This window comes from Botryllus schlosseri, chromosome 14 (genome assembly GCF_051294905.1).
Source record: "Botryllus schlosseri isolate E-star chromosome 14, Bs_hap1, whole genome shotgun sequence".
Taxonomy (NCBI): domain Eukaryota; kingdom Metazoa; phylum Chordata; class Ascidiacea; order Stolidobranchia; family Styelidae; genus Botryllus; species Botryllus schlosseri.
Window position 1 is genome coordinate 1,039,509 of NC_137249.1, and position 22,711 is coordinate 1,062,219.

The 22,711-nt window shown below is 38.4% G+C and overlaps 2 protein-coding genes across 9 annotated transcripts in view; one reads left to right on the forward strand and one right to left on the reverse strand.

Annotated features, from left to right (window-relative positions):
- Positions 1-22,711, reverse strand: part of LOC145454980 (dedicator of cytokinesis protein 9-like) — a 112,221-nt gene that overhangs the window by 27,967 nt on the left and 61,543 nt on the right. For 6 of the 7 annotated variants that reach the window (XM_080332919.1, XM_080332921.1, XM_080332916.1 and 3 more), the window contains exons 25-35: positions 22,299-22,458; positions 21,962-22,070; positions 21,080-21,212; positions 20,885-20,976; positions 19,722-19,900; positions 19,287-19,343; positions 16,875-16,987; positions 16,195-16,322; positions 15,362-15,499; positions 14,031-14,225; positions 13,256-13,369 (exon numbers count right to left, since the gene is read on the reverse strand). In XM_080332919.1, the coding sequence (XP_080189045.1) occupies positions 13,256-13,369; positions 14,031-14,225; positions 15,362-15,499; positions 16,195-16,322; positions 16,875-16,987; positions 19,287-19,343; positions 19,722-19,900; positions 20,885-20,976; positions 21,080-21,212; positions 21,962-22,070; positions 22,299-22,458 (1,418 nt within the window). Of the gene's footprint in view, positions 1-13,255; positions 13,370-14,030; positions 14,226-15,361; positions 15,500-16,194; positions 16,323-16,754; positions 16,766-16,874; positions 16,988-19,286; positions 19,344-19,721; positions 19,901-20,884; positions 20,977-21,079; positions 21,213-21,961; positions 22,071-22,298; positions 22,459-22,711 lie in introns of all 7 variants that reach the window. The other variant, XM_080332918.1, reaches the window with a different exon arrangement.
- On the forward strand, positions 6,595-12,793 carry LOC145455001 (uncharacterized). 2 transcript variants are annotated; one of them, XM_080332954.1, is made up of 7 exons: positions 6,595-7,849; positions 8,735-8,791; positions 9,048-9,169; positions 10,493-10,586; positions 10,816-10,913; positions 11,077-11,238; positions 11,664-12,793. In XM_080332954.1, the coding sequence occupies exons 3-7, from the start codon at positions 9,053-9,055 to the stop codon at positions 12,090-12,092; spliced, it is 900 nt and encodes a 299-aa protein (XP_080189080.1). In that variant the 5' UTR covers positions 6,595-7,849; positions 8,735-8,791; positions 9,048-9,052; the 3' UTR covers positions 12,093-12,793. The 2 variants fall into 2 exon arrangements, with proteins under 2 accessions (XP_080189080.1, XP_080189079.1); XM_080332953.1 differs by having other exon boundaries at positions 6,596-7,849; positions 8,677-8,791.

The following is a 22,711-nucleotide window of genomic DNA, read 5'->3' on the forward strand; positions in this document are numbered from 1 at the left end:
AACCATCCGTCTGTAATTTTTATAGGCTTGTAACAAGTTATATTCTTGACGGCTTATAAATTGGCTACTGTATATTTGTTTCAAGCCTAACCGAGTAATCTTTATAGCTAGGCAAAAAGGAGACACCGTTTTACGACCCTTCATAAATTACAGCTCCCAGAATAGTGTCAAGGTTTTACTGTTCTCGGGATGAACTTTTAAGCGCAATCCATTTTGAAGGCTGTTTCCAACTCGCTTTAGAAGTCTGCCGTTAAGCTACAGATTGGGTCAGGAATTTATTGCCTATGGCCAGTACGCGTGGTTTATTGCATCCTATATCGAATACCTTGCAAGGAAGCGATATGCCGCATACGTTAGGAAGTAGATGTAGAGATTAAGATACTTTATTACCACCCACAATAGGTTACAGCTGCGTGCATCTATGAATGTATGTCTCTTGCTGCGACCTTTTCGATATAAATAGGTCAGCCAGATTGATATGGTTCGAAAATTGGCTATTTGGTATTTACGTTGTAATTTCAATAGCAACGTTGGCGATTTACGCGCAGGGAACTGCAGCTAGCCGATAGAAATTTAGGTATGATGTCGTATAAAATATTCAGAGGTTGGTACCTCAGTATAATTAGAAGAAACGTCATAAATTTTTACTAAATGACAAGTAACCACTCCAGCAAGTATTACAAGCAGTCAAAACCTACTTGAGTACTCCCAAGAAGTAGAAGTAATCCGTTAATGACCACATCTGCTTATAATACTTGGATAATAGTCTAAATCCATATCGCCCATCTAATCACAGAGAATCAGTATTTATTGTAATTACGTAAGATTGGGCTTGACATAGATAACATAATCTGTTTTAAGCACGCAAAATACATGAACTTGGCTGCCACCAACTAGGGAGAATTGGCATTGAGAACTGGTTCCCAAAAAAGAGCGTGAATGCAACTAGACCTGAACTTGCAGTGATGAGATGCTCTTTTAGGCCACAGACAAGTTTTGTTTCACACGAAAACACATTCTCCTTGAAATGCTACGCAATGCAGACTATTTTCCACTACAGCCAGTTTGACGAACCCGGTTTTGAATTACAAACTACGCGAGGGAGAAATCGCCTCACTTACAAAAAATCTTAGGATTAGCGACGCGGGCCGTGTTGTGACCTTGTCGACGTCACGATAGCGCGATAAACATCGTTGAACGATCGGAAATGAGATAAGTCGTATCAGTTGTTTGATCATTTTCACCTTTTTTTCAAATTAGATTAGAATTAGACTTATAGCTACACAGCTTTTTTTCAAGATATGTTAGAATCAGAAATACTGAATTCGCAGAAACTTAGAAATGGAGTCCGAATTCCGAAATAGACAGAAATTCAACTAAAATCAAAATATGTGCATATCAAAAGCACGAGAATAGCAAATGCAAGTACAGCAAGCTTGGCTCGTTTCGCACTGTACAGTTCTCCTGTAGCATTTTCAGCAAAACCAGAAACTAGATTAGAATTTGAATTATTTTACTCAGAATTGTATGACTGTTGCGATCAGTAGTAGTAAATATAACAATTTTTCGCCTCGTTTTTACGCTGTATCGAGTTTCATGACACGCCTTGCGAGATGCGTATGTTTTGGATTTGATCAATTTATCATCGATGTCGATATTGCCGCGATTCGGTCCCCGTGTCGTAATTTAGTTCTAACTCATGTTCACAATTCGGATTCGTAATTTCGGATAAGATCTACGAATTCCAGCATTCGCACGCGCCCACTTTACGCCTTATCGTGTCCTGTCATTTCAACCCGAAAGAATTCGCCTTCGCTGTACTTTGGTTGCGTTATGATACTGCTATAATACCAGTTAACTGTCATTGTGATTCATACGCGGTGAGGAAATCACGCGGAAGGGCTCAAGATGAGTTGCAAGCAAACCTTGCGTATAGAATGTGTATTGTATATTGCATAGTCAGTCATAGACAGTGCAGTGTTTTGGTAGACGACTACACGGCATACGGAATTTATTCCAATTTCGGAGTGTTTACGAAAAATTTGTACAGTCATTTATAGAGAGTGCGCTGTTTTGGCAGACAACGCGTGCGGCATACGCGTACAATAGCAATGTAATAAAAAAAATGAACGTCCTGCGCTCAATCTAAATAAACAACGGCTGCCATTCAGCAAACGGCTGGCGTTTGCTTTGGGCGCCAATAAAACTGAGTTTATACATGAGGGTTTGTTTATGAGTTACATTGGCGAGAGTTGCGGAAAATATATTCGCGAGGCTGCCAACGTACCGAGTTTACGATGCTAGCGCGGTCAAATCATAGTATTCGGTTCGCTTTTTTGAGGCGAGAACGGCTTTTAGACAGCGTAATCGGAATACTTCGTTATTGGTCTCTTCTGCTGCATTACAGCGAAATACCAAAGGCTTCAGAGTGAAGCGGTTCATATGCTACCAGAGATATCCCTGATATGCTACAAACGTACGATTGCAATAGGCACCAAATCGTCGGCTAGTTATGAAATATACCGAGGCGGAAACCGATTAACACTCGCGAAAGCGGCTCGTTATCAAGATCTCTCGAAAGTTGTGGCGATCGGGTTATAATTTAACGAGTTTGGTGACAGATGAAAGCCACACCGGAAGAATATTAGGCAAGAAATTCGAAAATAGTCGCGAGTCTGAGGCAAACCGCGTTCAATTTACGATTTTCCTGCAAACGCACAGATGGCGACATTTTATTTTCGTATTGCATGTAGATCAATATCCGAGGGTGGCAAAACCAATTCGATTTGAAGTATAGACGCCATCGTGTTGCAAACTACTTTTTACTTTTCAAAATCAAAAATGAAAATGGAAAGTAGCATTGTCCATAAAAAGATTTGTGATTGATAAAAGCCAGCGTTTCGCAGTCCGGACCTTGCTACCCTGACTCCATACATGAGCCTGTTTTAGTATTTGTGAGGTAGCGTCCCCATAATCACGCAGCGTAAAGCAAATCTATTGTTATAAGCCGAAACTAAAATTACTGAAACCCCAAATTCCACAGAACAAAATACCGCGGCACAATAACAATATACATCCCTAGAAGGCCCGCAAACATCTACACGGCAATGGAACGGAAGCCGTGTACCGTCTGCGGAAATACCTTGTCAGACCAAAAAATGTTAATGACTGAAATTTACGTTACGGCGACGAAATATCAAAGGGCTAAAAATCGAATTAACGAAACCGAACGCGATAGATTTATGCACAATTTACACAAGTCTTTCTTACAATATCGCGGTACTATTGCTGAGAGGCGGCAAGAATAACCGATCATTGACGAGCAGTGCCTAGTGCCTACTACTTGTGATCCAGAGATGAGCGACTGAAAAGTTTTCAGCTTTTTCGAATTAGATTAGAATTACAAAGAATGCTACAAATTTTTTCCGATTTTGAATTAAAATGATAGATAGTTTTTTTCCGAAATTTGAATAGAATTTGAATGATGGTTTCACCTTTCTCTGCTCAAAGTAGATTAGATTTGGAATTACCGAATTCGCAGAAAAAACATCCATTTTTTATTTCGATTTGCAGCTGGTTTGGTATGTCTCGGAAACAACTACTTTTACCAGTACTGGAGTAGAAATTTTAAAATTACTTCTACTTGAGTGGCGATGTTGACTGCAATGACCAGCTCTAGGCTTTAGGGCACAAATTTTACTCGTAAGCCCCACAGGTCCGTAATTCGACCCCCTAAGCTTATGGTATTTAACGTATTCATCACACAAATGAATCGTGCTCGAGTCGGATCGGAATATTTTTCGTATGGACACCATCCCCAAACTATTACCTCGCATGTCTGCAACAAACAAGCCTAACATACACAATCAGTATGATGGCCGCGCGATTACATACCAGCGGATCATTAGCGGCTAGCATCGCTATACAAATCGAACACGGACCCGAGGCAAATTCTATTTAAGGATCGTAATTAACCATGAAGCCATTGTATTGCTTTTTCACACCCCGATTACAATGTCGAACACAGCAATCATTCCTGCACGGAGGCTATGTTTACTCCGCCAATTTTTTCTGGGATTATGTCGACTTCAAAGTCACCCTGCAGAGCTAAGCCAAGGGCATTAAAGAGAGATTGGCGTCCTTGAAAAGAGAAGTCACATTATCAAGAGCGAATGCATAGCGGCAGGCTTAGAATATCTCAAGAGATTTGGTTAAACAGTCGACACCCTTATTTATCCAGACTTTTTCGAAACAGGTCGGCCGTTCAAGCTTCATTACGCGGTCAATAAAAGCAACACTAAGATTACTGCATAGCGTGAGAATTTTTAATCTGTTTCCATATTGTGGATATTGTGATACAATGCACTAACTACCAAAAAAGCTACCGATTTGGATCGTACCGCAATCCATATTTAGGTCAGATCGGGGAAGTATGTGACTAAAAACGCCGCGATTTCCGTAATTTATACCACAAGAGCAAAATTCAATGGCGCAACACGCATATACCCTATCTGATCGGGCTGAACTGAAATCGCGGGTTGTAAGACAATCGATCAAGTCAGAGTAATTAAACGCGCGATTGGCAGGTTTAAGTTATACTGCGGATATAAAAATGCGTGGCCGTATCGATCCGCGAGTGGATAGCACGTTATCCTATGAATAGTTGATGATGAGTCAGGAAATAATATGGCAGCAGCTTCTACTATACAAGGAAAATGCACGATCAAAATGATCAAAAGTGCATTTAGTCCAGGGAACAAAATCTTAAAATGCAAAATATGTGAAAGTTCTTAGCCCACTGTATGTGATCAGAGTGTTGCGTCATAAAAAACTTATAATTTCTGGGTTTCGTGAAAACGCTACGGAAAAAACTGTATAGTGCGAAACGGGCCAAGCTTGCTGTACAGAAATTTGCCATTCTCGTGCTTTTGAGAAGGAACTCTAATTCGATATGAGTTAAACTTTCTAATTGTAATTGAATTTGGAAGGAATCGTGTCGGTATAGTACAAATTCTTATTTAATTTGGAATAAAACTGTGTAGCTATGATTCTCACTCCAGCTCTGGTCTCAAATAAGGCAATTTATCAAGTAAAATCGCCAGATCAATTCAAAATGTAAAGATTATATTGCCGACACTGTAAAATCCCGCAATAAAGTCCGCCTGCAATGCGATTTCACTTTCAAAAACAGCGAATTTTAATTGGCGGCCGTGTAACAAGCAATCTATTAATGTTGTTCAATGTGTTAGCTGCGTGCTTATTATAGATTGCAAGGTTGGTCGCGTCGGCGCCAACGAAATGATTGCCAGTTACGCGCAGAGAGTGTCGTGATAAGGATTAGAACAAATGGCAGACTGATTAGAACTACATAACCGGACGCAAGCGCGTGTTGTCGTCACAGGGGTCCGTCCTAATCTACAAATTCGGATGTATTAAGACACACCAGGCATTGTAAGCGCAACGCATACTCAGTTCGGAGATAATCGAGATGACCTGTTGTAGGTTTTATGGGTTACGAAATATGAAATATCTGAGAAGTCGTGGTCGACCCACTCCCTAAGTTGCACAAAAAGCGCGCGTTGGATTAGTTGTGCAACAAGCAGTTTAATTTTTGCGGTTAAAATGGTTTTTAGACTCTGAAAATTTATGCCGCGCGTCGCACACGCCAGGAAACCGCACTTTACGGCAGTTAATTCCGTTTTTTCGTCGCCCGTGTACCTTTCAAACCAATCCGTCAGCCATATATCAAACAATCGTTAACGAATTCACTCAATCATTACGTAGGTAAACTCTGAGAAATTAGTTTTCGCCGAGCATTTGAACCGTAATGCAAATCATGCGACCTCTACTTACAGAATCAATAACAAAACGCGAGAGAAGTCTTCAAAACGAGAGAACAAATCGAAAAAATGCGCATCAAAATATCGCTTCATTCAAAGCAGATCGCGAATCGATATCTCCGATCAGACAGAGATGCTAGCCTTTGTATAAGGGTGGTAGCAACATATCACGCCGCGAATTGGCCTAATTTTGTAGCCTTTTGGTCGTTGGCGACGTAACTGGAACAGGTTAGCCACAACTTTCAGTACGAGGTGCCTTATCAGAAGATTTATAGCGTAAATTGATAAAAAATAGAGTAGCATTATACATAGAATAATATAATCATATTGATATGTTCGGGTTTATTTCAATATGAATACATTATTCAGTTGTATATTGAAGTTCTGTACCTTAAAAAGCCTTTCCAAACGGCATTACTTTATATTATTTTTCTCTCAGTGTGTATAGAAGTATATTATACATATCCAAGGTCTTGGTATCAAGTATGTGATTGAAAGACGAGTATAACTCGTTTTGAACCCGTCCTATATTTCGCTTCGCTAAATTTTGTGGTGTTAAGAGAACTAATGAAAATATTAATACTGAGGCTAGTTCAACGCCAGGTGATTTTACTGTGTAATCTGAAACTCTCCGTATAGCATTGTGCGGTAACATGTTTAAATATGATAGTAAATTGCGTTGATAAATTGCGTCGTAAGACTCAAAATTGACACAACGCAATTCGTTTGTAGGAGGCTCTTGGAGATGTGCGATTGTTATTTTCGGAAATATTTTTTTCAATATGAGCATATTATTCAGTTGCATACTAAGTCGTTCGAGAAATCGAAAACTTTCACTCTAATTGCATGGCGAAGCATATGATCCCCAAGGCATTACACATCTGCCATGCGTTATGTGCAATTCCACGGAACATGAAAAGGGTTAGCCCATGTAATTTACTTCGGATTAAGGAACATACGCCTGAGCTTATAAGATATATTTAGCTGTGAAACTAATATTTATGAAACGCCAGACTTACTGCACGATAAAGATAGCCGCCGTTACGAGGTATATTTAGATAAGAAACGAATATTTTTAAAACCGCAAATATAGCCGGTCTTATGAGATCTATCTAGTAATGTAAAGGATATTTTATGAATCATACTTTCTGCTATCATAAAGATAGCCATTATTATGCGATATTAATTATGAAACGAATATTTTTGAATCGGAAAGATAGCACAGCGTGCCCCCGGCGTAAATGTCTTAAGATATACGATGTTACAGTTTTAACCGTTAGACAGAAACTATAAATTAAATATCTCGCGCGTCACGTCCTGTCAGAAAATACCGATCCACATAATATTCCATAAAGTGGGAATTTCGGAAATCTAAATTGGCTGCAGTTTACGGTGATAGCCGTTCTGCCACGGCAGACATTTCGTCAGATAATACGGTAAACGTGACTGTCCTGCCTACTCTGTAAGCGAAGATGCAGCCATCACAATCGTGACTCAGAATAATAACATTCTGAAGAGTTTAACCGCACAGTGACTACAGTACACACAGGGCTGAAAAACTAGAAAATTGTCATATTTGCCAAACTAGATTATAATCAGAATCATTGAATTCGCAAACATTTCACAAATTAGATCGCCAACATTTCGCCCCAATCAGTCTACTTATTATACAACTAGAATTATCTACTAATCCAAGTGAAGTGTAGTGACACCTTTCCAGACAGACCACAGCTTGATATCAGACTTTATTGTAACTCAGGTGACAAATCGCACATTCAAAGCGAACGACCAAGCGACGGCCCTTTCGTTTATTATTTATGATGTCACAGTAGCGTTGTTTAAACAAACTGTAGATTTGTTCCTTGATAAGCGCGTCTGGTCGAGAGAAGCTATTATTATTAACTTAACTGTATCAGAAAGCAGTGTACTGATAGTGGCTAGAAGGCTAGCCAAGATAGTTAGGCCTAGCTTTCAGCACAACGATGTAGCCATGCTATGAAGTAGCCGAGGTAGGATTTATTATCAATAGGAAACCAGTAGCTCTGAAGGAATTTCGTTTCACTGGCGTGATTCTTTAATATACAATTGGATTATATACTGATATTGAAATAAACCCGAACATATTCTGATAAGATAGCTTACGAAGCTTATTTGTAACGATGACGTATATCACGCGCTAAGCAGTCTACACAGGAGTCAGATATTCACTAATCGAGATATTAACCAGACATTTCTAGGATACGCGCGTGACCGAATTCAAATCACGAGAAACCGATATGATGTGATATGGCAAGCTTACGCGATACCTAATATGACATAGGAATAACTAATTGAAGAGATTCTAGGAGGTACAGAACTTCAATATACAATTGAATAAATAAATTGCTAGCTAGCGCGATCAGCCTGTAACTGAATAAGACCATATTGAATGTTGGATGAGCCTGGGAGTTTACTGTAAATAAAGCAAGTCGCGGTAAGACAAAACGGAAGGAACAATGCGTTCTTGCAACACGCGGTAACATCATTCTTACTAAACAGCAATAGCGCGCATTGACAAGGAAATAAACCATACCAAATAGAAACTGCATGACAGCAGTAAGCTTACCGCGCCATTGAGGAGTGGAATCTACATTAGACGCCTTGCAATCATAGGTTAGATTCGTTTGCTATCAGCAGCACATCATCAAATTGTAACATGATTCCGGGAATAGACCACAATATGCAACTTACATTGAGATGAAATGAGATTATACTGTCTGGCTACTACTAGTTAGTTATTGTAAACTGCAATATTTCCAAACACCGTAGTATATCAATTGAATATTCTGGTTTTCAGCTTGGTGCATAAGAACGCATATAGAGTATTAGTAATTCGTCAGAACGCTGTATTGCAGTACGTCTTCGGATAGGAACCATCAAGGATAACGTAATAACGCACCTATAGACTTTCGGTAAGTAAAATTTGAATTTTATAAGCGCAGTCTATAGACAGCAGATTTTGGCAATTTTCAGCTGTTGCAAATTAGATTACAATTAGAATCACAGCTACGAAGTTTTTTTTTCCCAAATTATGGTCGACATAGAATTATACCTACACAGTTATTTCCAAATCAGATCAAAATTAGAATTATAGCTACACAGTTTTCCAAATTATATTATAATTAGAGCTATTTAGTCTGATTGAGATAGTATTTTTACATATTTCAGATATCATGGGGGATCTGTTTCACGAAAAGGCGGACCGCGACCTGTTTTTCAGCTCGTTCGGGACCGACATCGGGTCGCGGCTGGACCAGCTCAAGTTCGAATTCGAGGAAATTGAAAGCGGGGTGAGTGCTTGCTCCATGCTCACGTAGCAGTTAAGGAGTATTGAATAAAATCGCCAAATCATCAAATACCATGCGACTATATACTCCCGCAGTTGAATGTTAACATTCCGTCAAGTTCAACTGGTATGCAGTCGTTTGCTGTGGCGCGTGAATTTTATAACCCTATGTCATAATATCGATATAAAACTTATTTGAGGCTCGTGTTTTGGTACGGTCCGGCCCGAAAAATGTAAATTTGCGGCACGCCGAAGGAGAAATATTCCGTAAACACACCGCTTTTTTTCAAATGTTATTCTTCGACATGCTTGGGTGGCAGCGTTTTAAAAATAATTGCCCACAGAAACCTGCGCAGATTTAAACTGTATTCCGTTTGGGAATAGTTGAATTAAATACAATTGTAGTTGTCTAATTACACTAATTATACCGAAATGCCGGTACCGTAACTCTTATTCTTATCTAATTTGTGAAATGTTTCTATGCGGTAATTGCATCTAAACTTTCAGAATGTTATTGCATTTCCAAAAATAGATGCATTATTCATTGCCGTCACCTTTCCAATACATCATAAGACCGAGCAAGTCCGCCTTCAAAATACCAAATTTAGCCGCCAGAGTCTTAGCTTGAATCGTGGACACGATTTTTAAAGACGAGGTTATTTATTATTGACGCCATACTCAAACCGCGACCGAAAGTAATTGATCACAGCGGATTTATACGAAAAATTCGGATCATTTCGCGCATATAGTAATATTATTACAGAAACCACTACAAGCTATACCTTGCAGTATATACTATGCGGTTTCCATTTAAATCACGAACCAAATATCTGAATACACGCGCGCGCGTTACAGTTGCAAGACGAAACCGTACGACGTCACAATACGAAGACAATCACGAGAATAACCTGTCTTCCCATTTATAGAAAAACTTTCCATGAAGTACTAATTAGCGATATCAATCGATACTGCGCTACGCAGCACCTTACGAAATGAGTTTACAAGCCAAATACGGTTAGGTATGTCAGGAATTGAGAGTTTATTGGAATTTAAATCCGAATGTGCGATGGTGATTTGCTCTCTTGCCGGAATTTCTCATTATTTCACTAATACATGCATGGATCAATAGTATATTCAGGTTTATTTCAGTATGAATATACTAATCAATTCTACCATCATTAATTTAACTTGCTCGCACTAGAAGTAGTTAGCGGGATAATATTCAAACGAGTCGCGTTTTCGTCGACCGTTTCCAAAAAGCATTCACATGGAATAAAATCTACCCGGTTTTTCAGCATTTCATAACAATACCGCGTTTTTTTTTCAGAAAATAAAACAGCCAGTGAAATCAGAGGACGCGCCAGATTCGAACGGCCTCGAAAGTTTAGTTCAAAACGAAATCGAAAAGAAAATCAACGATGGTGAGATGTTTAACCTGTTGACTCGTTATATATAGTACTTTTACAAACTACGAATATAGTTAGTTGACGAATGAATAGTTCTAGTTCTAGTTATGAGTTTTGAAAAGTGAATAGTTCTAGTTCTAGATCTAGTAACAGTCTGTACAAGTCTGTTCCTTACATGTCGCCTATTCGACAGACAATGTCCAGACAAACAACGTAATTAATATTTCCTTCATGCTCGTTTCAGACAGCGATTCCGACAAGGAAAAAGACAAAGAACACAGATCTCGGACGTACACGATGATACGCGCCATTTCCACAGTCAGCCTCATGGCAAATTTCAAGGTAGGCAGACTAAATAATTCTAGTTGCCTAATCAGATTAATCAAAGATACATCCTGGTAATCTAATCTCATCAAATTTCTCAAAGTCTTGCGAGTTTTGTAATACAAATTCTAATTTGGAAACAAAAAGTGTAGCTATCATTCTAATTCTCATCCAATTCCAGAGCGGATTCTGGCGGAAAAAACGCGGGTCGAAAAAAAGCACAGGGTCGGACGATACCAGGCGAGGTTCCACGTCGTCGACGCCCGAGAATAACAACACTCAAGGCCTGCCCAAGATCACAATCTCGGGAGACAGCGAAGGGAGGTCAACTATTTATTCAACGGTAAGACAGGAATTCATCGAAAAACTTCTTCGAACTTAATACAACCAAATACTCCAATTTTAACTCAATTCCAGCTCGTAGAAGCGAACATATTCTGGTTTTCATTCAAAATTCTTGGATTACTCGCACCAATAATTTCGCTTCTACCAGTATTTGCTGCGCATCGTTTTATTAGACTACTTGTCAACTAGATGGGGTAGAAAGTAAAATTTAAAATATTTTTGATAGTAATTACGAAATTTTCAACTGTGACAGCTTCACTTTTATTAGTCGGAATTCGGTTAAATTTGGAGTGCAACCTGGCAATTTTAGCTAATATCCGCAAAAATGTGAAGAAAAGTAGAATTTTTGAACAGCCCCAATGGTCATATCTACATATTGTACCCGGGAACAAAGCATCCAAAAACAAAATCTTTGATTTTCAGGTCCCGCGAAAACCTAAAAACGCATCCCGCAGCCACACCATGTCACCCACGCGCACACGCTTGGGTAGTGACGGAGAAATTCCGGAACAGCTCCAAAGAACCGAATCAGGGAACGTATTCGTACCCCCGGTTATCATGGACGGAAAAGTGGTGCACGATTACCAGTACGCCACCCCGGAATTATCACCGAAAAAAGCGGAAGCCAACAAGTTCGCCAGGAGAAATTCCCTGTCTCGCCTGTTCCGAATAAGAAAGAGCCCGAAAAAATCGCCCAAAAAGGACACCACCCCCATCAAACATTTGTACGAGAAGACCGTCATGACCGCCAGCAACAACGAGTTGCATAGAGTGCAAGAAAACGGACATAGCGTAATCGTAGACGATGCTACTGCCAATACAATGCCGCGCAAGCATCTGGCGTCAACGTAAACTTGCGAACTGCAAACTGAACTCGAACCGCGGTTTAAACGATCTGTCCCGTGTTCAGGCTCTGCTTCGAGCGAAGAAATGAACGACTCCGAAAATAAGACTTGGTTTACGAGGTGTAACTCTCTCACATTACAAAAACACTGATACTTTTAAAAGACTGTTTATTTGGCTTTTACGAGAAACTGTTGTTGATTACGCCCGGAGGTTGTCAGTTACAAGGCAACCCTAGTAGGTTATGCCATGTAGTTTTTCAGGCGAAACTACTTTTTCTGCGATTTTGTAAAGCCTAGGTACTTTACGACACTGATACTTTTGAAAGTGCGTTTAATTGGATTTTGGGGAATTTACAGCATCACTCTGCCCAGAGGTTATCAGTAACGGAATTTTCAGAGGAGACAGCGGTAATAATGTCTATCTTTGAAGAATATTACAACTAATTTTAGTGTGACTGGTCGTTTTGCGTTCGCAATTTTAAAACTAGCCACTGGTTACAGTTTTAATCACCTTTACATTGCTTATGGGGCAGGGTATGCTCGCTATTGCATCGCGTAAAATGCTGTCGGTTAGGAACAACGTCTAATTTACACTACTATTCATATCGACGGAGGCGAAAATCTTCTGTAATTTATTGCTCTTGCCTTGCTAGCAAACAGTAAAACCGCATTCTTTTCTCTTTTTTACAATAAAATCTCAAAGAATGAGTACTGTCTTTTACCAACTATCTAACGCAGCAGAAGACAACTTTTAAGAAAGAAATTGCCCATTGATTACTATTTATAACTGAACAAGTGCTTTGAAAAGGTTCCAGCACCAGCAGTTTTAGTTAGCCTACAGCTGTAGTTGTGAAGTGAGTACTTCTATTTCAAGTTCTAGTTGCGAATTTTCAAAAATGAGTAGTTCTGGTTTTAAATACTTAATTCAAAAATGCTATTACAGTAACAGCGTAGTTTGGATAGGTTAAAGTTTAAACCAAGATTGTAAGCAGGACGTAAATAAATATAGCATGACCTTCACGCTTAATGACTCGACTAGCGTCATAAACTCATGATCTTAAATATCATTAACTGATGTACTTTCAGCGACCTTGTCGATTCCTAATTTACAAGCTGATATGGTTTCATGAAACCACATTTGGTAGACTCAAGTTTGAAATCAAGTCCTACCTGCATTCCCTTGTCGCTTTGAGCGTACGCGTTGATCACGGAAAGCGAGTTTTGAAATCTGGAATTTCCGATTCCGCCTTCCTCGCTGATCAGTTGGGAAACGGCTTTGATCATCTTGAAAAATAAAGCCACACTTGATTTTACAAGAAAGCGTGTGCATTAGGGCTATTCAAAAATAACTTCATTACCAATTATATAATTGCACACCGTAAATACTATATTTTTCAAATCCGAAATTTTCAACTCAAATAACTTTCGTTCTACTGGCTGGAATTGAGCCGAATTTGATATGCATCATTTTTATAGACAACCTAACAATTTTATGGGTAGCCAGTAAAATTTGAAACATTTTTATATTGATTCTTAGTAAATAATCCAAAACTTTTTTAAAAATAGCAAGGCTTCAATAGGTTGTAATTGTCCCAAAATTGGTATGCAGCGTTTTTTTAGGCCATCTAACAATTTCATCAAGTAGTCAGTAAAACTTGAAGAATATTCTTCAACTTTTTATAATAAATCTAAAATTTTCTACTCCTATAGCTATGCTTCTACAGATTGGAATTGAGCAGGTAAAAGACAGTTTTATGCCTATTTTTCAACTGTCGATCCTGATACACGAGACTTGAATAAGTCATATAGAATGACTCAAGTCTTATAATTCGACTCATAAGCAATAACTCGAGTAGAAGTCGAGTAAATACACAAATTTACTCGAGTAGAGTCATTTTACATTTTTGATAAAAAATATTTCGAATCATTATAACCCTGCCCTTACCTGTAAGTGCGACCTCACAAAGCTTTTGGAGGCCGTGTTGCTGGAGGAGTATTCGAAATTGGATCTCATAAGGAGGTAGAGCAAGGCGCATGCTTCTGCTCTGGTACTTGAGAGGCGAGAGTTGCAGCATTTCAAGGCGTGGTAGATGAGAGAAGCGCACAGGTCTGCTTTTCCTTTGAACAAAGCCGCTTGGAACTGGAAAAATAAATTTTTGGGTTCAAAAGACCATACCTGTACAAACTATCAATCTGGTTCGTTGACGGCCCAGTAGCTACTGTCATTGTAGTAGTTCTAGTTCTAGTTGCGGGTTTTGAAAAGTTTGTAGTTTTAGCTCTAGTTGTAATTGCGAATTTTGAAAATTCAGTAGTTCTAGTTCTAGATTTTGCAAAGTGTAGTTCTGGTTCTAGTTGTAATTGCGAATTGGAAAAGTGACTGGTTCTAGTTCCACTTCTACATTTTAAAAAGCGAGTAGTTCTAGTTGTAGCTCTAGATTTTGAGAAGTATGTAGTTCTGGTTGTAGTTCTAATGGCGAATTTTGAGAATGAGTAGTTCTAGTTCTACTTCTAGATTTTAAATAGCTGTGTAGTTTTGGTTGTAGTTGTAATCGCGAATTTACAAGTGAGTAGTTCAAATTCTAGTTCTAGACTTTGAAAAGTGTGTAGTTCTGGCTGTAGTTCTAATGGCGAATTTTGAAAAGTAAGTAGTTCTAGTTCCACTTCTACATTTTGAAAAGTGGGTAGTTTTAGTTCTAGTTCTACATTTTAAAAAGCGAGTAGTTCTAGTTGTAGCTCTAGATTTTGAGAAGTATGTAGTTCTGGTTGTAGTTCTAATGGCTAATTTTGAGAAGTGAGTAGTTCTAGTTCTACTTCTAGATTTTGAAAAGTGAGTAGTTCTAGTTCTAGTTCCAGATTTTAAAAAGTGAGTAGTTCGAGTTCTAGTTCTAGATTTTGAAGTGTGTAGTTCTGGTCGTAGTTGTAATTGCGAATTTTGAAAAGTCAGTAGTTCTAGTTCTAGTTATGATTATTGAAGAGTGAGTAGTTCTAGTTCTAGTTGCTAGTTTCGAAAGATATCGAGTTCTAGTTCTAGCTGCGCATTTTGAAAATCCAGTAGTTTGCACGAGTCAAGAAACAATGCCTCTCTGCAATAGTGGTTGAAGATATGTTTGGGTTGGAAAAGTTAGTTTGGACATTTGCAGTCTCCTGTAGGCCGGAATCAAGTCTTATACCTCATAATTCCTCAATTAAAGAGTCCCTACTAAGATCGAAAGTCGAAACTAGCTCTTTTCTCGAATTCCGATTTGCATTTCGAACACTACCAACGGACGAGATTACCTTGCACATGAAAAGACGCAGGGACGCAAAGACATGCTTCAAAACGCATTCCGACTGGCTGATTTCCAGAAACAGGAGAAATATCGACGACACTCTTCTCATGAGAGGGTTGTCACCTTCGTCTTTTTGAAGAATTTTCTGCACATACATACCAAAAATTATTTCCAGCCAAAAATATGCAAAAATGTACATTCGTTATTTTTGTTGTGGTCCCTGAAACAAAGGGCACCACTACAGTATGAATGATGTAGAAACTCCGAATATAAAGTGCCAGATACAATAATCACCGATAATCAAACAATATCACTCATCGGAATCAGCTTAGCAGTGCTGTTCAAAAGGAACTTTTTTTCCAAAATTTTACTGGCTACTTAATTGAATTGTTAAGTCGCCTAAAAAATCCTGCACACATATTCTGGCTCAATTGCAACCTATAGAAGCAGATAATGATGGGGAGATCTATAATAAATATTTGATGAATTTGCCACCGTAAATACTATTTTTTTCGAATCAAAAATTTTTTACTCCAATAACTTCGCTTCTCCATGTTGGGATCGAGCCAAAATTTGTTGTACATCGTTTTTTCCAACAACCTAAGAATTTCGTGGGGTGGCCAGTAAGATTTGAAAAAAATATATATTTATTTTTATTAAATATATCCAAAATACTTTTCATTATATAGCAGGTTGGAATCGAGCCAAATTTGGTGTGTAGGCATAAATTAGGTAACCTTACAATTTTATCAAGTAGCCAGTACAATTTGAAAAAATATATTTTCTAAAAGCTCTACTGTGCATCGTTGACGCCTCAAAAATACTAGAACCAGAAAATACCTTGAATTGTTTTTCTCTCACAAAATCTCCCAACACGTCAAGAATAACCATGGCGATTTCATTTGCGAGATTAGCCTCTAAGCGAGAGCTCTGAGTGACTTCCTCTTCCTTGTAAAAATCTGCACCACCTAAAATAAAACTGAGCTTTCAGAGTACAGAACCGGTGCGACGTCAATTAATACTATTTCTCATTGTTACTCCCCGAGGTGGGCAAAGTAGTGATAGTTGATACTCAGTAGAAGTAGAAATAGCAATTTCAAAGTAGGTATAAAAGTAAGTATTCTAGGCCTAGTTCTGCATTAAATACTGGATACTGTCAAGCAGCAATGGAAGTGGCGTAAAATCACAACCTCTCAACTGGGTATTAAGAGATAGATATAGATATAGATAATAGAAAGTCTGTTAAGTCAGAAAAAATAATTCAACCCAAAATATGGGAACAGAACAATATCCAATTTCAAACATAACGTAAAATAAAATCATGGGAGGAAAAAATTTTGGAGTCGACATCTGAAAAACTTGACCGTTTTTCAAATCTAAACGAAATGCAATAAACTCACCCCTTTTCCGTCTGCAGGCCATTCGTTATAAAAAGAAAGCAAAAACTAATTAACGTGTCTCAACACTTTCTAGCTTACGGCACAAAAAAGAACTACCCCCTTGTATTTGGTATCACTTACGAGACACCATAGGCTCTGCCATGGCGCTGATGTGGCTGTAAATGTGTTGCGGTGACTTGATACGCCCCGGCATGGTGAGGGATTTTGCCGACTTTTTGGACACAGAGTCAAATCTGGAAATAAAAAAATAGATTAAGAAAAAAATTAATATAGCGGCATTGAATCAAAAGGTAGAGTGTTGCAAGCATTCCATTTGCAAACATAATGGTACGAGAAATGAATCTATGGATTTATGCATGTACGCGACGAAACCTTCATAAAATCCGTCACGCAATGAAAAAACGCCTTAAAATCTTTGCACAAATTTTGAGCAAAAAAATCAGACCGCAAACTGACGCGAAACAAATAAAATAATAGAATTTTTTCGTTTGCCTTGATATTCAGTCAGAGGTGGTCAGAGTACTCAGCGTTACTACTCAAGTAGAAAGAAATTCCTACTCAATTGGAATCGAGCCAAATTCGGCAAAATCGGAATCCGAGAAAAAAGTTACTTTTTAACAAGCAGCGTTATCAAAAGAGTTAAAACAGGGCCGGCCAACCCGTGGCCCGCGGGCCAAATGTGGCCCGCGAGAAGGTTTTGAGTGGCCCGCGAGGTAATTTCCAAAATTTCTAATATCATCAAAAATGGATTGCACAGATTGTGAACTTGCAAGGCGGACCATAAATTTGATTAGTCTGGCCGCAAGACTTGAGATGTGATGACTAAAATATCAGTTCCGACGCATTGACAGATCCATCAGCCATTCACATATTGGTATATCTTCGTACACTACAATAAAGCAGAATAATTTGCGATAGATTTATCAAAGGTGAAAATTTTCTACAAGCTTGGTGCAACATGTTGTCACATGATTTCTTGTTTTTAATATTATTGCTCTTTTGTGAAAATGGAAGAATACCTAATGTATCAGATTGAGTCTAACTATATTCGCGATTACGAGACAAAGCGGCGTTCAACATATAGCCTATGCGACATTGCGTTTGCGCTCGCAGTAAGACCGTCGACTATGAAACGTATAGACACGAAATGATTGACGCATGTATGTTGGTCGCAGCTTTCGATATCGAAATGTCCATTGTCCATGCGCCGAATAGCCCGGTCTTCGCAAACTGAGCCCAGCGATATACAACAGGCTCGCATTATAGTCAAGTGAAAATATTATTGACCTATGAACTTCAAAAAATTTTCGCGCTTCGCGCGGCTAGTGGCCCGCGCAATAGTTCGTCAATCGAATGTGGCCCTTTGGCTGAAAAGGTTGGCCAGCCCTGAGTTAAAATAAGCAGTTTTGCTTAAGAAGACAAATCCTTAAGGAGAACTCTGAAAAGCATAAGTCCAGCATCTGTTCATAACACGCATATCAAAAATGCCGTCCTCATGCTAAAACTCAACCATGCGAAAAAGAACGAATTTGCAACCATGCGAATTGAAATCATGAACAGCATTCTTTCTTGCTTACCAGTGATTTTCGGCCAATTTCAATAACAGGCGAGCGGCTCGATAATAATTGCGGCACAAGAAATAAAACGCATTGTCAGCAAATAAAACCGGACAAATTACAATGTTCACATCCAGTCTATCAATGAAGTATTCACCGATGCGGTAGCTTTCGGGACGGAAAATCATTCGCACGTCACAGAGTTGGTAAACCAGAAAATGTTCAGCTTTTTTAAATTAGATTAGAATTGCAGCTATACAATTTTTCGGAATTAAATTAGAAGTAGAATTAATAAATCCGCAAAAACTTGGAAATCGAATTAAATTCCAATTAAGAAAAAAATACAACAATGATCGATTTAATTCTTGTCAAATCAGCATTCATTCCCATATAAGCACGAGAATGGTCAATGTCTGTACACTGTTCAAAATATTCTATCAAATTTTACTGGCTAGTTGATAAAATTGTTAGGTTGGCTGAAAAAATGCCAAAAACTAAATTTGGTTCAATTCCAACCTGTAGAAGTGACGCTATTAAAGTTTCAAATAGAAAAAAAATCTGTCCTTTTTTCTAATTCTACTGCCTTTAAAATACGATGCATAACAAATTCGGTTCAATTTCAAACCACAAAAGCGACGTTATTGGAGTAGAAAATTTTGGAATTGAAATGATAGTGTTTTACGTTAATAATTGTATCATAGTTAATTGTCACTGCTTTAGTGATGATATAGTTCTCCAAATCTTGTTCCTAAGTCGATATCTTGTCAATGACACAGCTACAATACCGAGTAATATTTGATCATTCGAATCAAGACTTATACAAGTGGCGACATTGCATAGCGTGGGTATATCTGCAGCATGTGCGGTAAGGGAATGACACAAAAACAGACATGAGTGGACAGCACAGTTTTTCTTTCGCAATCATAGCTTCCCATTTGGGAATTTTTCATCAAAATGCAAATGCGGAGAAAGTTACCTGATGTTCTGAAGTTGCTGGCGTCTGCCGTTGTATCGAAATAAATGCATACACACTCTGGAACGAAACAATATCAGATGTTATACACATGAAAATCCGTTCAATACGAAATTTATTCTCCACGGGAATAAAACACTAGAAGAGCTTCTTGGAGGTACAGAACTTCAATATACAGTTAAATAATCGAAATGAACCCGAATATTTTCGGCTGACACTCGTCAGGGGTAATCGACAGCAACTAGTAGAATTGGGAAGAACATTGTATGAATGTATATCAATAATCGCACAATGTTCTTTCCAATTATCTATTAGTTGCTGATGATTACCACTGACGAGTGTCAGCCGAAAATATTTGGGTTCATTGTGATATGAAACTGTGATTCAACTGCATATTGAAGGTCTGTACCAACAAGAACCTACAAATTCATTACTTACTCGATAATATCGAAGAAAACGATCTGATCTTCCGTTTTGGACTCGACCCAAAAGCCTTTCAAGGCCTCCGCCGGAATGGCTTTGACAATTTGCAGGAAGCATATCAGCAGGTTTCTGGACTCGTTGAAGTCCAGAAGCTCGTTGTTCGCGAATTGCGTCGTGCTGGTCAGGCTCAAGTTCTGCGAATATAAATGTGGAAATGAAGTGCTGGATTGAAGCACTGTGAGAGTGACACGGTCAGAGCAGACTTGGACTTGAAATTATCGCCACACATTTTTTCAAATTAGATTAGAATTAGAACGATCGCTGCACAGTAGGGCTGTTCAAAAACATTTTTACTTCAGATTTCACTGGCTACTTGATAAAATTGTTAGGTTGGTTGAAAAAAACGCTGCACGCAAACTTTGGCTCAATTCCAACCAGTAGAAGCGAGATTCATGTAATGGAAAGTTTTGAATTTATCATTAAAAATAAATTTTCAAAATTTTGTTGGGCTGTTAGTAGAGATGATGCACACCCAATTTGGCTCAATTCCAACCACTAGATGCGACGTTATAGCAGTAGATAAATTTCTAATTCCATGATTTTATGATTTTATAATAAATAATTAAGAGTCAGTCACCGTAAATACTATTCTATTCAAATCCAGATTTTTCTACTGCAATAACTTTGCTTCTACTGGTTGGCATTGAGCCAAATTCGGTGCGCATGGTGACAGCCTAACAATTTTGTGGGATCGACATAAAAATTTAGAATTTTTTTTATTTTTATTGATAAATTCAAGACTTTTCACTGCAAGAATCTCGCTTCTACTGGTTGGAATGAAGCCAAAGTTGATGTGCAGCGTTTTTTTAACCAACCTAACAATTTTATCAAGTAGCCTGTGAAATCTAAAGAATTTTTTTTTTATGAACAGCCATACTGCACAATTTGTTCCAAATTACAGTAAGATTATAGCTACACTCCAAATTAGGATTAAAATCAGATTTATAGCCACACAGTAATTTTCCAGATTGTATTGAAATTAAAATAACTGAATTCACGAAACCTTGGATATTGAATTAGGTTCAGTTCATATCAAATTATAGTTCATCCTCATAAGCACGAGAATGGCAAATGTCTGTACACCAAGCTTGGCTCATTTACAAACAAAGTTGAAATACCCTGTCCACAGCTTTGTCCAACATGCCGGTGGCTTCTTTTTCGTTCAGCATGGAAGACGCACGCGAGCCTCTCGTTAACAAGCTTGAATTAGCTGCAAGTGAAGCATTGCGAGTGGTTATGTTTTGGACCACGGTAGATCTTGGCACAATGATTCGAATCTGAATATTACATCTGACGATTGCAGATATACTTACATATAGCGCTCAGCATAGTCACGTCCACGTTGGATCCAATTTTGACGCTGCCAGCATGTCGCGATATCTTGGGCGAATACGAATTGAATATCGGCATATCGCCTCTGTTGCTGTCAACATCATCTTTCGGAGTCTGAAAATAAAAAAATTAAGAGACACCAAATGAATTAGGTGCCATCAAACAATCGTGATAAAAACATCACAAAATCGCCATCACGCCAACTCCTGAGCATATTTTCGAAGATTCTAGCTCAGTGGTTCTCAACCCTAGGGGTCCTAAAAACCTCCAAATTTGATAGCTTAATCTCTATTTTTTTAAATTAGAGAAATCACGAGGCCTACTCGCTTCATAACTGTTAAAACTTCATGACTCACATAAACAGAATGACCGTCTGAGATGAAATATTCTACCAATTTTAATGGTCAAATAGCCTACTGATACAAACATATTGCTGTTTCGAGATGTTTTGTAGGTGTTTAGGGAAGGATTTGTTTGCATAAATAATCCATTTTCTCCTGTGATATACGTAACTGCTATTCCAGAATACCTACTAAATGAGCTGCTCGATAGAAATGACTAGACCGGACGTCATACCATAATTGTGCAAACCCACGATCATAACTACTTTTCAAAGCTACGCACTTGAGTACTTTTGAGACCTTTTCACTTCCACTTCCAGTGCTTTTGACGAGTCTCGGAAATTCCTACATCACGATACATATTCGAGTAGAAATTCATGGCTTTACTTCTACTTCTACTTGAGTAGCAACGCTATCTACTTCAATGACCTCTGGCAATAATATGTATACTGACACAATACATCTTTGACTGAATTTGGGTAACTGTACATCAATATTGATAAAGATATAGAAAATCCTTACGTTTGAGCCGTCAATTTCGATTGAAAATCTGCCCGCGTTGTCCAAGACAATTCTGAGGAAGGGTAAATAAAGAGCGGCAATTCTGGACTGGTGATCGTTGGTCGTGTATCTGAGAAAGAACGACAAATTGGCTTCGATAAGCAGACTTGTGTCAAAACTACCGATCCTTTTGAGTAGTTCTAGTTCTACTTGCGAGTTTTGAAAAGTTATTAGTTCTAGTTCTAGCTTTACTAGCGAGTTTTAAAACATGTGTGGTCCAGCTGCCCATTTTAAAAATCCAGCAGTTGGCACAATCCTGTCTATAATAAGTGAATTTGCAGTAAGAAAACGAACTCACCTTGGATCAAATATATGTTTCGCAATCAAGTTTTTGAAAGTATCGATTGCGATCGAGCGAATATCTCCAGGCTCGTACATGGCCGCGTTCAGGCTCTGCAGCAAATGCCCGGCCAGGAAATGATTCTGGCAATATTCGTCGCTCAAACCGTACGCGTAGTCTGAAAATAAATCAGATCATTGTTTAAATCGGCATATTTCGAAGAAAAAAGCATGTCTAGAAAACTGGTCGAAAAATGTAAGTAAAAAAGTATGATCATTGTTTGTACAAGAATATTTAAAAAACCTGCCTCGAAAAATTCGAATGAAAAAGTGTGTTCGTTGTTAGTGTGGGGATATTTAAAAAAAAATCTATCTAGAAAAGGTGCGAAAAATGGGAGTGAAAAACTGTGTGTTCATTGTTTGTCTCGGCAA

Excerpts from the sequence above, each read along its gene's own strand:
- LOC145455001 (XM_080332954.1), top strand. The coding sequence starts at position 9,053 with ATGGGGGATCTGTTTCACGAAAAGGCGGACCGCGACCTGTTTTTCAGC. Across the intron at positions 10,587-10,815 it reads CGAAAAGAAAATCAACGATG|ACAGCGATTCCGACAAGGAA; the intron begins GTGAGATGTTTA and ends TGCTCGTTTCAG. Across the intron at positions 11,239-11,663 it reads GGTCAACTATTTATTCAACG|GTCCCGCGAAAACCTAAAAA; the intron begins GTAAGACAGGAA and ends TTTGATTTTCAG.